Consider the following 15,452-nt stretch of genomic DNA (forward strand, 5'->3'; position numbering starts at 1 on the left):
CCGTATATTTGTTACTGGACCTGCATTGATATGTAAATGAGCTGTGAATAGACGTGTGAATGATCCACATTTATACATATAATTAACTACCGCGGTGCGCAGCATTTACGGCTAAGGCTAATAGCGATAGTTTACTAGCTAGGAGTTATGGGTCGGTCGCGATCGAAGCGGCTTTTAGAGCGAACAACGGGAGCCTGCTTCTTACTGGGAGCCGTGTTTTCTCTTTTTCTCACATTTTCTCTTCAATAGACCCGTAGTTTGACAGCAGCAGCGGCTGAAAACGAAACTTTCAGAAATCTGCGTGTGCATAGGATAAAAAAAAAAGTGCATATTTGGCTGCAGTTCAGCATAAAATGAATAAACCAGGACTAATCTTGGGCTCGAGTGAAGAAGAAAGATAGAAACCGAGTCCCGACACTCAGTCCTGGTTCAGTTCTGGTTTAGTCCTGCTTGCAACAAAACAATCTCAAGAGTCGCTTGGGAGCCGAAAGAGCCAACTGCTTTAGTGAGCAGAGCCAAAAGAGCCAGTTCTCCAAAAAAAAAAAAAAAAAAAAAAAAACTGGAATACCCATCACTAGTAGCTAGAATGTGATGCAAAAATGCCATTAGGCAATCTACTGTATGTAAATATGATGTAAAGAGTCAAAATAACAATAAATGTTGCCTAAATAAACCCAATTTAGAATCCACTAGAGCCAAACCTAAGTTTTTTAATCAGTTCAAGATTTACAGTGAATTTTTACATCACTAAATATATCAGTGATTATATCGGCTATCGGCAGCGCCAACTCCCATTATATCGGTTTCATATCGGCCACAACAAAATCCATATCGGTCGGGCTCTAATTCTAACCCTCTATATGTTTAGCAGTACGAGCCTGTACAAGGCTCAGCCCACAAGCCTATGTGACCCATGCAGCTGCAAGGCCATTTTTCATAAATATACAAAAATAGGGAGCAATTGGGGAGAGGGTCAGAGTGTCAGAAACGAAACTGAAACGCATTTAAAATTTTGATACATTGTTTTTTGCGAATATAGCATTTTGCAAAACAATATAAAAGGTAACATGGTGATCAAAATATGTTGTGTTAACAAGTATAAGATGCAATATGCATAACTATGATGAAATTTTATATTCTTATACACAGCACTGCAAGGTGCCATAATAACTTTAATTCCTGTATACAAAGAGCAAACACTCTAGTGCTTCAACTGCTAATCAAAGCTGCAAGCAGCTGACCATTACGGCCACTGGAAATCCTAATTAGCCACATCCACAGTAGGGGAGTGAAGAGTGGGCAGCAATCCCTGGTGCCTTGCCTGTTCAGCAAACACACTATCAGCAGGCTCTTCACACATCAGTGAACATCAATAGCACAGTCAGTCTGTAAGCGTCAACAAGGCCTGGATGTTGACACAGACGGGGATAGGCTCTGGTTCAGCCCCCTGTATCAATCAAGGACCTCTGCATCTGCCCAGCGACCTGTGCGCATGAGCTCTCCTACAGAGACATCTCTGTCACCTGTTTTCTGTGACTGCATAGGGTTACATGCTTATTCACTTATTCAGATTATAAAATTATATTAGATTATTATAGAATTATTAGATTATAAAAGTAATGTCTGTAAAATATATATATGAGCTACTGTGTCCAAATAAGTTCCATTGTGGATGAATAAAGTTTGTTTAAGTGTAAGTCTATATCATCTACATTTGACTTAACTATGTATCTGTCCTAAAAGGATAGACTGTGATACTAAGTGCTTTTGTTGCTGGTCATGAGTCACTTGGGGGAGCTTTGTGGATGGTACTAGTTAACATAAAGCTGAGGTCCACAAACCGCTTCTTGCCTGTTAAGAGCCACCTAATGCTTTCCCTGCCTCCCACCAGCCTCTCTTGTCTGTGTCACTCTCCTGTACACTCTTCCTTCCTGGCTTCACTTGAAACTGTCCTTTCCACGTGCTCTCTCCATCTCCAGCCTCCCTGCCCCCTTCACCACAGACCAGCACTCTCACTGACACACACACACAAACTGTGGCAGCTACCACAACAGTGCACAACCTCCCCCACACTCCAGCGAGCCAGTGTGCAAGTGCTCCTGGCTTGCCCTGACCCACATCTTGATATAGCCCTAAGTATGCTTACAGCTAAGTCCTGAAGACACTCCTGCCACTCTTAGCCTAATCAGGTCTGACCTGCTGTCGGCCCACTGGGTAGCTAGACATGTCGGGCTGGACAGGCCATTAAGACTGCTTTTCAGCCAATGCTGTAGTGCTGGCACCTTTCTCCACCACAGCCACTCTTGACACAAACGGTATCTGGGATAGTTAAACATTAAAGGAAGCTTGGATTTTGTTCCATTTTGCAGTATATAGCAAGCAAAAGCAAGCAAAACCTCATCTAAAGAAAATTTTTAATCCTGATCCACCTGCAAGTTTAATATCTGGGACGACTTGAGGCCAAAATACTTGACAGGAACATTGACTGTTTTCAGCACATAAAACAACAAACAAAAGACCTAAAAAAAAACCAAGATGATGATGGACAGATTTGCTTATTGCCATGACCAAGCCTCAGATAAGTAGTAGTAGACGGATGAAGTTCTGTAAGTAGAGATCAACCACAATCTCTGCAGTACATCCTATAGATATTATTTCAACTTATCATACAATCAAATTTAGAGCACGAGGGCCACAAAAATATCAGTGCTCTATATGGTAAAAAATCATTGGCATTGGTCAATTTACTGTGATGTCTAGAGATTTCTGTTATTCTTTTGCCAGACAAAACTCTTCAACACAATATGTAGCAAATTCAGTCTGCATCAAACGATACAATTATGTTGTTAAAGATGTCATGGACATTGCATTACCTTGGTTTCAGGGAACTCAACAGGTGGTGCTTTCATGTCTTGTCCCATCTCCTGAATGGACTCGCTCCAGGAACAGCTCGATTCTTCCTGTTGGGTAAAGGCTTCCTCCAGCTGTGGCAGGATGTCGGGCAGTAGGTCATCATGAGCCTCCAAAACCCCACTGTGTGCATCTGTTTGCTGAAGATTCACTTGGTATCCATTTGTGTTAGCAACCCCAAAACTTTGTCGTGGGTCAAAGGATGAGTGATTGACCATGTTGGTATAGCAGCCGGCAGATTCGCCAAACATCTCTGTCTTGTGGTTTCCTTGTGAACTTGCTGAGGTGCATGTGCTTCTGAAGTCGTATTCTTCCACTTGACTCACTGTTGTTGATGTGGAAAACGGACAAACTGGCATAGAAGAATTCTGCATGCTTGGCCTTGAAAGGGAAGATTGCTGATTGAGACAGGGTACTTCTGGTTCTCCTGGATAGGAGGGGTATTGAGCCGATGGGAAAGAATTGGTAGATGTAACGTGGTTGGACATGGGATGCACCATTGATGATGAAGGAACAGAAAAGCCCATGTTGTTTCCTCCAGCTCCTGCCACCATCTGGTAGTTGTTCTGAGGCTGCTGCAAACATGGCCTGCTCACAGGGGCATTTTTACAATCCAAATATGACTTATGGGGCAGAGGCTTTGACAGGTGTCTTGGATCTCCAATAGCTAAATTGTGTTGCCTCTGCTGACTATGGTGAAATTGTTGTTGATTCTGTGGAGGGCATTCCTGTTGGTAAGAAAAAACATGATGTTGTGGGTTAGAAGGAGACATATTATGCTGGTGATGCCCATGGTTTAACAGCTGCTGCCTCATGCATTGCTGCTGTTGCGGTGGAAGGTGGTGGAGCTGAGGCTGAGTCTGGTGTCTGACATGCATCTGCTGATTAGGCAGTTGTTGATGGCAAACTGGTTGCTGTTGTTGGTAAATGTTAGCGTTCTGGTCTTGGTTGCCCCACATTGGACTGCTGCCGTTAGAGAAAAGACCATTCGTATGAGATATTTGGCTCATTGTGGGGTTGTGGTATTGGCCATGCTGCTCTGACATCATGCCACCTGCGGCGCTGCCTGAGACTGCGGGCCCAGGAAAGGAGTAACCCCCAGCATTTTGTGTTTTCATACCCATATAGTGACCCATCTGCTGATTGTAGGTGGGCATGGCTTGATGGATTGAGGCAGAGGTAAGTGGTGGCACATGGTCGTGGGACTTTTCACGACTTAGTGGATTAGGTTGGAGGGACTCAAACTCAGCAGTGAGATTCAACTCATCCACAATTGATGGTCCAGGTGCGAAGGTATCCTCCACCAGCTCCTCTAGACCTCCAACAAAGAGGTTGGGGTCGTCAAAAAAGTCCATGGCCAAATTCAGTAGGGGACCAAGATTCTGGATGAAAGCTGGTCCAGATGAGTTAGCAGAGTTACAGCATCACCATTTTAGCGCCTCCCTGAAATCCAAGAAAAACAAATGTTAAAACCATGAAACAAATTATTGTAGAAAATCACAAACACACACAGTAAGGTCTGCATATTGAAAACCTGAAGCTGCCTATTATGTATCAGCACTGCCTTTCAAGTGTGTGGCAAAGCAGCTGGTGGAAATGAAGCAGCAGCCAGGAGCAGGTGCCTCTTCCTGTGCACCCTCCCCTTTACACAAACACACATGCACCTCCAGTGCTCACCCCCCACTAGCACTGCCGATGAAGCCTGCCCTGCTACTGCACTCTGAGTAGGAGGCATACACAGCTGATAGAATTTCAACAGCCAGGCACACAGGCACACAGGCCCATGAGGTCCTTTGTGTGCTTGTGTGTGCACTGTGCAACCACAGAGCAGAGGAAGATGACAGTAGAGTACTGAGGTCAGTCATTATGCTGACTGACTGGAGCTGCACTCAGAGCCTCTGCCCAAAGCTTGTTCACACTTTCCATTTAAGTGTCAAGAAAAAGGTAGATTGTTGGAATTGTGGGATAATGAGATTAAGAAAAAGAAAGAAGGTGCAAATAAAGCAAATGTTATACAAACGTATACTGCTATAGCATAAGACTGCAACAACAAATCAAAACCCTGTTTTTCATTACTGCAGTTCATAGTCATCAAACAAAGGTAAAAAAAAAATAACAACCCAGATTTCCAAACAATAATGATTGATTGGAAAGTGAGAGTATTAGAAAATTTCCCCAAGATATCAAAAAGGCAATACCTACCCTTTAGAGAGAGGAAAAAAAAAAAAAAAGTTCTTTGTGCTTCTTGTTTACCAAGACAACAAAAGTCAAAATGCTAATCCTAGAATACTAGGGCTGGGTATCATTAAGAAGTTGCCGATACGATACATATCTCGATACACAGGCCATGATACGATACATATCTCGATAAAGTGCACTTTCGATTTGATATGATATATTTCAAATCGATTCGATACGGTTCAATAAAAAATAAAGGCTAAATCATGGCTGTGATACTAAAAGTCTTTGTTAAACCACTTCTTGTGCAAAGTTCATACGAAACACAATCATTTTAATCACTAAAACAGTGAAAATGTCAATTGTGTTGCATAAATGAGTTTCCTTTCACTCCACAAGCAACAAAACTGTAGCACTGTAACAAAATAATTTAGTAAAACACACCTAAAAATACTGATATATCGTGATATATCGATACAGGAGTCCACGATATCGATACTGAATCATATTAAATGATACGATATATCGATATTCCGATATTTTTGCACACCCCTATAGAATACTATTGTTGTCACAATACTACAATTTCAAACTCAAGTCTGATACTAAGGAACAGACTTCATACTCAATATACTGATTCCTATACCACAATGATAATTGAAAAACACTATATAGACAATAGAATGTGATTTTCACCTTTAAATCATAGTACTTCCTTTTACATTACCATGTGGTTTTATATCTGTACAATCCCTCAGTCATCCAGGTAGGTTCTACAGTGGTCCATGGGGATATACTAGTCCATGTGGTCTTATATTTGCTCAGATATAGCTCAAGATCATTCTAAAGCTATTCAGGAAAGGTTCATTTTTGTCCTGTGAATGTGACTTTTTTCATATGAATACCTGCTCAAATGAATATTTAGTTTCAATTCAAGATTTAGTTTTGATTAGTATCTGATTTTCAATACTTTTAACAAACCTACAGCGTACTCACTGTATTATATTTTGTATTGTATTGGCAACTACTTTGTTTCTCATAGTTTTCTTTCAGTTACTTTTTATGACAACAAAAAGAATAATAAAAAGTACACTACACAGCTATTATGACAATAAACCTGGTTATTTTGATACTATAGGGAAGAATTGTAGGTGTTCTAATTCACTCCTAGTTCTCACAAACCCTTTGGTACATCTGAAATATGCATATTATTGTTTAAACTTTCAAACCGCTTTTCACTCAGCCAACACACCAAACAAGCCTTATACAACCAACAAGCATAATGTAACGTCAAACACAAATCTTTCTTTCCGGTTTACAATTAAAGAAATGATTTACTATTAGATCAAGGTAACAGCACTACTGCATTTACAATATATTTCATAATTGAGGGGAATAAACAAAAACTAAATGTACTCATTTACAAGAATAAATTAGGGTACCAAGCCTGTCAGTTTCTTTTGTTCATATTGTGTCTCTTGGCCTTTCTATTAATGACTGAAGGAGTCACACCTGTCTGTGTTCTGTTTCTTTAATCCAGATCTGCCTGCCCTTAATACTGTATTGTAATTTAATAAACATTGTTCATGTGCAGACACAATAGTATTACTATAGTGCAGTAATTAGGTAATTGTTCACATTAAACCCTATTGGCATAATACGGTGTAATAGTTAGGTGGGTGATTCTATAATTAAGAATACATTTCACTTCAATAAAAAGTGAAAAAATAGGTATCTTTTTTGATCATGTAAAATTCAATGTTAAATGTTCTTAAAGTGCTACACTAAATATTATATATTGTTTTTGTAATTTTGGAACTGGATGTGAAAATAGGTTTCCTCCGCAGACAAAAATAAGCAGTGACAGACATAGTTCTTGACCAGTAAAAGGTGGCCAGAACTCTCGAGGTGAGTGGGAAGTCTTTGCCCCAAGTGGAAGAGTTCAAGAACCTCAGGGACTTGTTCACAAGTTTTGGAACAATGGAGCATGAGACAAGTTACCCGGCTAGTCAAAACCCCACACACTTTGACGAAGCTTTACACTAATAATAATAATGCATGAATTTTATATAGAACTTTTCTAGACATTTGGGATGTACTTATATAACTTTTTTGAAAACCTATACGAGTATGAGTGTAATCATTTCTGTACTTGCAGATACTGAGTACGGATACCAATACTTTAGCCCCCCCCCATCCCTATGAACATACACTGAATGCATTTACATGCACATCAGTATCCTGGTTATTAGCCATATCCCGTTTATGGCAGTATTCGGGATATGCTGTATGCATGATCAAATGTAGTATCCCGGTTTCCTGACATAATCTTACAAATGCACAAGTGCAAAAATTGTATATTTATTAAACCAGGAAAAATACAAACAACCATGATATTAAAATATATGTAATGCAGCTTTGCGCACATTTGTTCATGTTTTACAGAAACGAAACTTACCACATGGCCAATCTGCATAAACTATAAACACTGAAAAAAACAGCTTGCTCCTTGTGGCCTTATTAGCTTCTGAAGGACTAAAGGACATAACTCAGTAGAATATATGTGTTCTCTCTGTGACAGAGGGATGTGCTGCTGATCGTGAGTCTGTTCTGTGCGTATATCATGTTGGAGATGGTTTATGTTAAACTTTTCAGAGATCTTATATGTGCAGGTCATACAGATCAGCGTAGCTCATTTCACTCAAGTATAATCACTTTATTTATTTATTTATTGGCTTATTTGGGATACTGAAAACGGGATACTGCATAATGTGTTGTGTAACAGTGGTATCAGTGTGTGGTATCAACAAATGTTTAATGAGAGTCGGCACCGACAGAAGCGAGGCTGCCATTCTGCACCATCAGCCCCTCCGACCACCACCATCACTCATGCACACACCACTTTCAAACTAGGCATTGTGGGTCAAGTGCCTTGCCTAAAGACACAACAGTTTTTGTGACTGGGGCTCTACTGTGGCACCTGGCACAAAGTTGTGTGGGTCTAGAACCATATCCTGTCTCCCTGATTTTAGTTGGGCATGATTGACAGGAGGATTAAGGACTGAGAAACAGTGCAGATCTGCAGAATCAACAGTCAAAGCACAAAAGTCTTAGCGGCTGTGGACAGCCTGTCCCAAGTTTGGACGGTGGTTTATCACACTCTATTCCAGGCCGATCAGGACTGGAGGAGAATGGCGTGCCTGGCTGGTCAGGGATGCAGATTAGTACAGTCTGCGGTTATTTGGCTGCTGTTGTCAGACTGTTGATGGTGAAAAAAGGAGCTGAGCTGAAAGGCAAAGTGAGTCAAAATGAGTTTCCTCTGCAAAGGGGCTGGGTGCTCTCTTAAAGATGAGGTGAGGACTCACATGAGAGGAGCTCGGAGTAGAGTCACTGCTCCCCCATGTTGAGAAGAAGTTCAGGCATCCAAGCTCAGACTACTGCCTCTGCGAAGCCATACTCCAAATAGTGGTAGAAAATGGATGGCACTGGATGTATTGGTGATTTGAAATGGGGAATATACTGAGCTCAATAGTCACAATAACTCAGCATGAGATAACTTTTAATGTAACACATTAACAAATACAAAATTATCCAAATCAGACATGTTGATTGTGTGTTAAGTAGTTGATCCACTAAAAATGCATGTACTTTATACATTACTTCATACACCTAACATATTTCTCCTCAGTAGTTTATTACAATAGTACACTATTCTTGTCATTGAAATCATCCCATACCCTTTGGTATATCTAAAATCAAAAGTCATTCTACTCAGTTATGTGAGTTATGTGACGTTTGCACTGTGGGTTTTCAATACCTGAGCACTCTCTTTTCAAATATTGCTCCAGAAAGTAACTTTAGAGCAAACCATTAATGTTTTAATTATTCCATGTGTTAGGCTGTTGACAAAATAGCACAAAATAAAGTATTTGAGCACAGCTTCAGCACCTACAACTGATTAACAAGTTTAAGGTAAACTTTCTGGTGCAGGATCCACCACCTCCTTGTCTCTATGGTGATGTTATTGTTTTGCCTGGAAAGTTTCACAGTATGGCATTAAACTTTTCTTGCGCCATCTAGACAAGCAAATGACACCATCAAGCCAAGTTATGTGAGTCTACTGACAGGAATGCATGTTTTACTGTATTTTTAACTCAACTGCAAGAAAGTTTAATGCAGATGTATCCAACCTTTTTCCTCTGGTGAACTTCTTTACCAAACAAAAATGCCAGAGAGCTACTCATTTTAGTAGCTACAAGAAATTGAGAAAGTATAAGAGCCACGGCAAGCCTTAGAAGGGGTACAATTAGATGCCTATAAAACTTAAACTGTTATCCATTTATTAGTGCACGTGTTAGACATCTATATAAAAACATTTACAATGGTAATTAATAAGATTTTATTTATTCAGCACAATACGTATAATTCAGTAATCCCTTGGCGAGCTACTTGGAAGGGGGTAAAGAGCTACGGGTAGCTCCCTAGCTACAGGTTGGTTTAATGTATCATTGGCCATTCTAAGCAAAGCAATAAAATCTACATTGAGACAAGCAAGTTTTCGACACCTAGCCACTAATTTAATGTTACACCTTTAAGCAATGGAGTGGACCTTTTTAAACCTAACCGTTCCTCCAGGTAATAAAGTCTGAGAAGACCTACTAGGTCAAATGCAAGAAAGAATAAGTCAAGAAAAACCTTAATGTGTACATTAATTTACTTTTTGATGGGACTGTAAACAACTCCTGTGCACAGTATAAAATTAAGCTCTAAATCACAGCCATTCGCCAGTTTGAAATCTTGGGACAGTACTAGACTACAGGTCTATAGAAACTATTTCCAGTTGCATCTTTCTTAGTGTTAATTGGAAAAGATCCACAAATAGCCTAAATGTTCGCATCAACCTATGGCTCAACCAGTGAAGTTATCTCTAACCACTAAAATAAGTTACTACAATATGTTAACAGTGTTATATTCTGTTGGTAATTGTATGCCTTGCTCTCTACCTTTTTTTCAAAGCGACCTCGAGTGCATCCTCTTCATCATCATCCAGCAATGGCTTCGGCGCACAGCGCGCAACAAGGCACGATATGACGTTTCTTTCGATATAACTCCACTCAGTGTAACAAAAAGTAGATGAAAACATGCCACAGTACGTAGAGTTTTGGAATAAACGCAAGTCCCAATCTAACACACGTGTTTTTGGCCGAGCTCTTCTTTGAGAGGCACGGGATTCAAAAGGTGTCGTGACTCTTCGTATGTGAAGAAGATGGAGGAGGTGGCGAGGGAGATGAGGAGGTCGAAAATCGACTATTCTGAAAAGTCAACTTTAAATTCAAATCAGTGTGGTAAAGTTGCGCATATGTGTCGATATCCACGTTCGGCGGTGCTGAGTTTACCCGTGGTCGCTGTCAGTTCAGGACCACCGTAAAATAAATCAAAAGGTCTTATTAAATCTTTACACCGGCAACAGTGCGCTTTCGTTGAATATAATTCCTCTAAATCCAAATGCAAAGTGCAGAACGCAATCAACTTTGGCCACCAACAGGCTTCTTTCTGACGGGAAGATCCAGAGTCAGCAAGGCGGTGTGTCATCAGCTGAGGCGAATCGCATACACCAACACCGACTGTCACACATTTGACAGCTCCGCTCTAGATTCAATCTAACCCCTGACTTCACGACATCTCTCAAAAAGCGAAACAAAAAGTAATTAGACTCACCTGAAACAAAGCCGAAAGTGGCGTCTTCCAGACGTCGGTGTATCGAGAGTGTTATCTGCGAAGTTGTGTTGTAGTTGTACTCTTCTGCTGGCGGCCACGGCACAGCGACTCCGCGCTGCTGACGTGACTGTGATAACGCGCTATTTGCATATTACAGACTTCCGCCCTGGTTGGCCCATAGAGGACCGCACACTTTTGTTTGCTTTAGCTCATCTGAAATAGTGCTCTTTCGCTGTAGTCATATCAACTATCCATTTGTACGTACCATTTATTGTAAAGTCGACATAATCATTTATTACCAAGTAACGTGCGGTCGTTCGAGCGCATAAGATGGCCGCGTCCACACCACAGCCAATCACAGGCAGCTTTACATTCGCACATGGACCGAGGACTACTTCAACTCAAACATGAAGAGTGCAGGTGCTCTGCACTGTGGGGACCTTCTGCCATCTAGTGGATAATATACTACAGCAAAGTCGAATGACGGAAAGGAGAATTTACAAACATGGTCGACGGTTTTCTTTAACCAGTACTGTTCGGTGTTGAAAATGTTCACACATTATTCTATAATAATTCTATAATAATGCTCATTATCTTCACTAGACTAGAGGTTGTTTCTCATCCAAGTGAAAGAAGGAAAAAAGTAATCTTGAGCAAAATAATAATAATGATAAAAGATTCAACCAGACATGAGAAAAATATTGGAACCAGTTTGCCCTTTATTGACTTAAAAGAAAAAAAAAAAAAAGATATTAATTATACAACCTAACAAAGTTATGTTGGATGAAGCAACTCAGTGTGTATCCTTTTCAGCAGTATTTGATGCACACTGATTTTGTCATGTTAATAAAAGATTAAAGCAAGCTTTCCCTAACATAATTGCAAAGGGGATATGTAAAGAGTAGGTCTTTTTAACCTCCAGCATTAGGCCTACTGGAATCTGTTCTTAAGCAGTAGTTTGCAACAGATTTAAAAAATAAACAAGGCACAAAGGCCTTCCATAGTAGAGTAGTGTACTGATAAATCTGCAAGTAACTGAAAAGTATGAAAATACTTTGTAATCATCCCAAATAACCAAACTGTTTATTCATGGTGAGAATGCTAACCAGAAAGATCTGAAAAATCTAAACTTTGATGCAAAATACATTTTACCTGTTTATATACAAAACTTTAATAGTCATAAGCCAATGACAGATTTCAAATAAAAATAAAATACACACACTTATTTAAACACATTTAAAATCCTCCACTTTCACTCTGACTTATATATTATAAACTATGTAAGACAAAGTTTTACACAGTAAAAGAAAATGATCTTAAAAAAAAAAGAAGAAAAAAAAAAAAGAAACACTCGTCAGCTGTACAGCCATAGTAGATGTTGAGGAACTGTGACAGGCCACATTTATAGACCAGTACCTAATGTGTGTTAAATCTATCTGAATAACAAGATTTAGGTACCCAACCAAACTAAAAATAATTCTTAAGAAAGATGATCTTTGATTGCATTATTGCCTTTTAGCAACATCCATCTGTCAAAGTTTACATATTATAGACTTTGTATCTTATAATAAAGCTGGTTGAAAATATCCCTAAAACCGCTTTTAAAGCTGAGCAATAGTACAAAGCTCCCACTGAAGGACCAAGTCCATAAAACTAGCTGTGGCAAAGCATCTTATGCCAGTACCTCCATCTAGTGGCCACAGAATGAAACTGCAGTCTCAGCTTTGTGAAGGACTATCCTCTTTACTGAACGGTTGAGTCGATCCAGGCTTCACCCAAGACAGTCCTGACACCTGTGTCCCCTTGTGCTGCTCCTCAGGTCGTCTCTAAGCAACATCAAAACATTTTAATTACATAAGAAGAATAGAGCAGAATCCCATGAGACTCAATGTAACAATCTGTTCTCAGAAGACCCATGCTTTTATTCTAGTGTAACTTACTTTATATGCAAACATTCGCTCTTTAGCTTCCTCATGAACAGCAGGATTCCATGGAGAAAAACTGAAAATCAACACATGGTAATTAATGTATACAATTTATGGTAGAAAAAAAAGACAAAACTCAGGCATTCCTTAACAATAAATAAAACACACACCTTATTGCATATGGATCATCTATTTTAGGCTGGTCAAAAAGATGACTGTTGCATAGTTTTACACTTTCTACAACTTTGCTTTTGAAAAGTTGTACATCTTTTTCATATCTGAAAGACAAAAAAAGGTTTTAGGAATATTACCAGAGCAAAAATCATAGCTGGCTTCTTTTTAGTGTGAATATTTATTCTAACTCACAGAACAGCAGCCTCTGGATTAAGTGGTTCTGTGGTGTTGATCTTATAGAAAATAGTACGTGCATACATTAGGACTTGCCAGATATGGTTGTGATTCCGCCTGCAAAACCAAAACATTTTAAGTGTGCAATGTAAGTCAGAGAAAACTATTATTAAATTAATTTAACACACCTCCATTTGGTAAAAGCTCTTCTTACATCAAGCTCTCCTGATACAGGATCAACCAGAGGATGGAAGACAGGGATGTCAAAAACTAACTTCTGTGAAATTAAACACAAATGTATACTTAAACAAAAGAATCAAGAATAGCTGTAGCATGTGTGGGCCAACAGCAGACTTTGTTTTTTCAATGAGCAGGCGCACTGTACATGACAGTACTCCAAGTTCCATACTCACAGGACACTCTCCATCAGGATAGTTGTCTGGAATATACACAGTGAATTTGAAGACACCATCCTGGTACAAGCCATGTCTGATAAATATGACACCAAACCACACTGAAAACAGGAGACAAAAAAATTAAGATTTATGTAACAAGTAGTAAGTGTTTAAAGTGTTTTTAGAAAGAAATCTTACTCAGAGCTGATTTATAGGATGGTTGAACATATATGCCTGGGAGTTTCTGTTTTATCACTAGCGTGCTGCACAAAAGAACAATCATAAAAGGCAATACAGTGACAGCTTGAGACTATTATAGATGTGTATAGGGTGTTGTGAAATGAATAATCACTTACAACTCTGCCAATAGGGAGTACTCCAAGTAAAAGGGGCCATAGGAGGCATGAGTGCCATTTGTTGACTGCACAGGGGTTGTAGCGGAGGGTGGCTTGGTGATGGGGACTGCATTCTTGGGAATAGCAGGAAGCTGCTTTTTTCCAAATGGCAGACGAGCTGGACTGCTTCTGTGGTCCCCATGCCCACCCTGTTCTTCATTATCAGACCTATGCTGCTGACAGAAAAACATGTTTTAGCTGGTGAATCATAATTATAGATAAATAACTGTACGGTACATGGTTTCTAATATTTGTACTTGTGTGTGTGTGTATGTGTATATATATATATATATATATATATATATATTTTTTTTTTTTTTTTTTTTTTTTAATCAAGTGATTCCTGTAACCAACTGCATGAGCTCATACGAGTTTGTCAGGAAGCTGTTTTTGACACGCACACACACACACAAAATATTTCACACCCATGCCTAAAATATGCAACAGGACTGCATTTACTAAAAGCCCTTCTCCAAGTCAACAAAACTTTCATAAAATGTTGCGCTACAGAGAAAAACGTGAAACAACAAGTACTTGTACATTTTAAATACTTAGTCGTTATATTAGAGTTATGAAGCCAGGCGTGTGCTTAAGCCTTACCTTGCGGCTTGTGTTAGTAGACATACTCCAGAAAGGGTTTAAGTTCATCACTTGTAGAGCTGTCCTGTTATGTAGGCCCTACTCCATAGGTCCTTCACTGCTGTACAGAAAACAGAAAGGTGACATGCTAGCTTAGGTGTCAACAGTCTTTCCTAGCACACAAACTAAACACTAACTAGAAAACACAATCATATTTACCAGCAATATTTCACTGCAAATTAACGCTAGCAATCTAGCTTGGTTAGTAATGGGTTAAGTTGGCAAAATCTAAAATATCTCTTTAGTCGAAACGACTATTTGCAATTCGACAGTTGGACGCATTTTGTTTAGCAAGTTTCGATCAAGTTTCCTTGATCAATATTTAGCAAGACACATTTAGACAAATGTTTAACATGACACCCGTGTTATGCTAGCAAACTGCAAATGTAGGTTTGCTTTTCCAACATGTAGCTAACATGGGTCAAATTAAACATTTTAATCTGTTAGTTTGAATCTGCAATGAACCACTGTAAAACTTGTAGTGAGGGGCATATATGAACATTTAATACAGCCTCTTTAGAGTAGCCGTTTGAGCTAAAACAGAGCTAGCTTCTCACTAAGATGTATAGGTATGGCTAACAACAACAATGTTCATTTTATACGTTTATTTTCAGTAAAACACGAACAAACCGCTGATCTATGACACTGCTGATGTAAACATGCACAAAACACCACATTATACCTGCTGTCCGACTGATACACTTTAGTTTTCCATTCCTTTCACCGTAATTTCGATCAGATGTGGCTAACACTTGCTAGCTAAGCGATTTGACAGTCAGAGGAGAGAGTTCAACCTATCTTAACAAGGGGCGGCTCTTGGCTAAAATGCCGAGCTTCCATTGGCTCATCTCCATAGACTTTGTACAGCTACAGGAGCGAACATAGCCTATGTTATTTATGATCCTTATAGAATATTATCAATCCTTTTTGAATATTGATTCAGG

General features: G+C 39.4%; 2 protein-coding genes across 8 annotated transcripts in view; both read right to left on the bottom strand.

The window, feature by feature from the left end:
- Positions 1–11,111, bottom strand: part of chd9 (chromodomain helicase DNA binding protein 9) — a 47,627-nt gene extending 36,516 nt beyond the window's left edge. For all 4 annotated transcript variants that reach the window (XM_055155008.1, XM_055155007.1, XM_055155006.1 and 1 more), the window contains exons 1-2: positions 10,807–11,111; positions 2,874–4,353 (exon numbers count right to left, since the gene is read on the bottom strand). In XM_055155008.1, the coding sequence (XP_055010983.1) occupies positions 2,874–4,265 (1,392 nt within the window). In that variant the 5' untranslated portion in view covers positions 4,266–4,353; positions 10,807–11,111. The remainder of the gene's footprint in view (positions 1–2,873; positions 4,354–10,806) is intronic.
- A 396-nt stretch (positions 11,112–11,507) lies between these two features.
- On the bottom strand, positions 11,508–15,329 carry aktip (akt interacting protein). 4 transcript variants are annotated; one of them, XM_020941622.2, is made up of 10 exons: positions 15,191–15,329; positions 14,470–14,569; positions 13,831–14,045; positions 13,673–13,737; positions 13,493–13,593; positions 13,268–13,356; positions 13,098–13,196; positions 12,902–13,009; positions 12,747–12,807; positions 11,508–12,632 (listed from the first exon to the last, which is right to left on the bottom strand). In XM_020941622.2, the coding sequence occupies exons 2-10, from the start codon at positions 14,515–14,517 to the stop codon at positions 12,525–12,527; spliced, it is 894 nt and encodes a 297-aa protein (XP_020797281.1). In that variant the 5' UTR covers positions 14,518–14,569; positions 15,191–15,329; the 3' UTR covers positions 11,508–12,524. The 4 variants fall into 4 exon arrangements, with proteins under 4 accessions (XP_020797281.1, XP_020797282.1, XP_055010977.1 ...); XM_020941623.2 differs by having other exon boundaries at positions 14,470–14,566; positions 15,191–15,316; XM_055155002.1 differs by having other exon boundaries at positions 13,831–14,042; positions 14,470–14,566; positions 15,191–15,260.
- Between the last annotated feature and the right edge of the window lie 123 nt (positions 15,330–15,452).

The sequence above is a fragment of the Boleophthalmus pectinirostris genome, unplaced genomic scaffold, assembly GCF_026225935.1.
Source record: "Boleophthalmus pectinirostris isolate CB_2022bp ecotype Guang Dong unplaced genomic scaffold, ASM2622593v1 HiC_scaffold_19, whole genome shotgun sequence".
Lineage (NCBI taxonomy): Eukaryota > Metazoa > Chordata > Actinopteri > Gobiiformes > Gobiidae > Boleophthalmus > Boleophthalmus pectinirostris.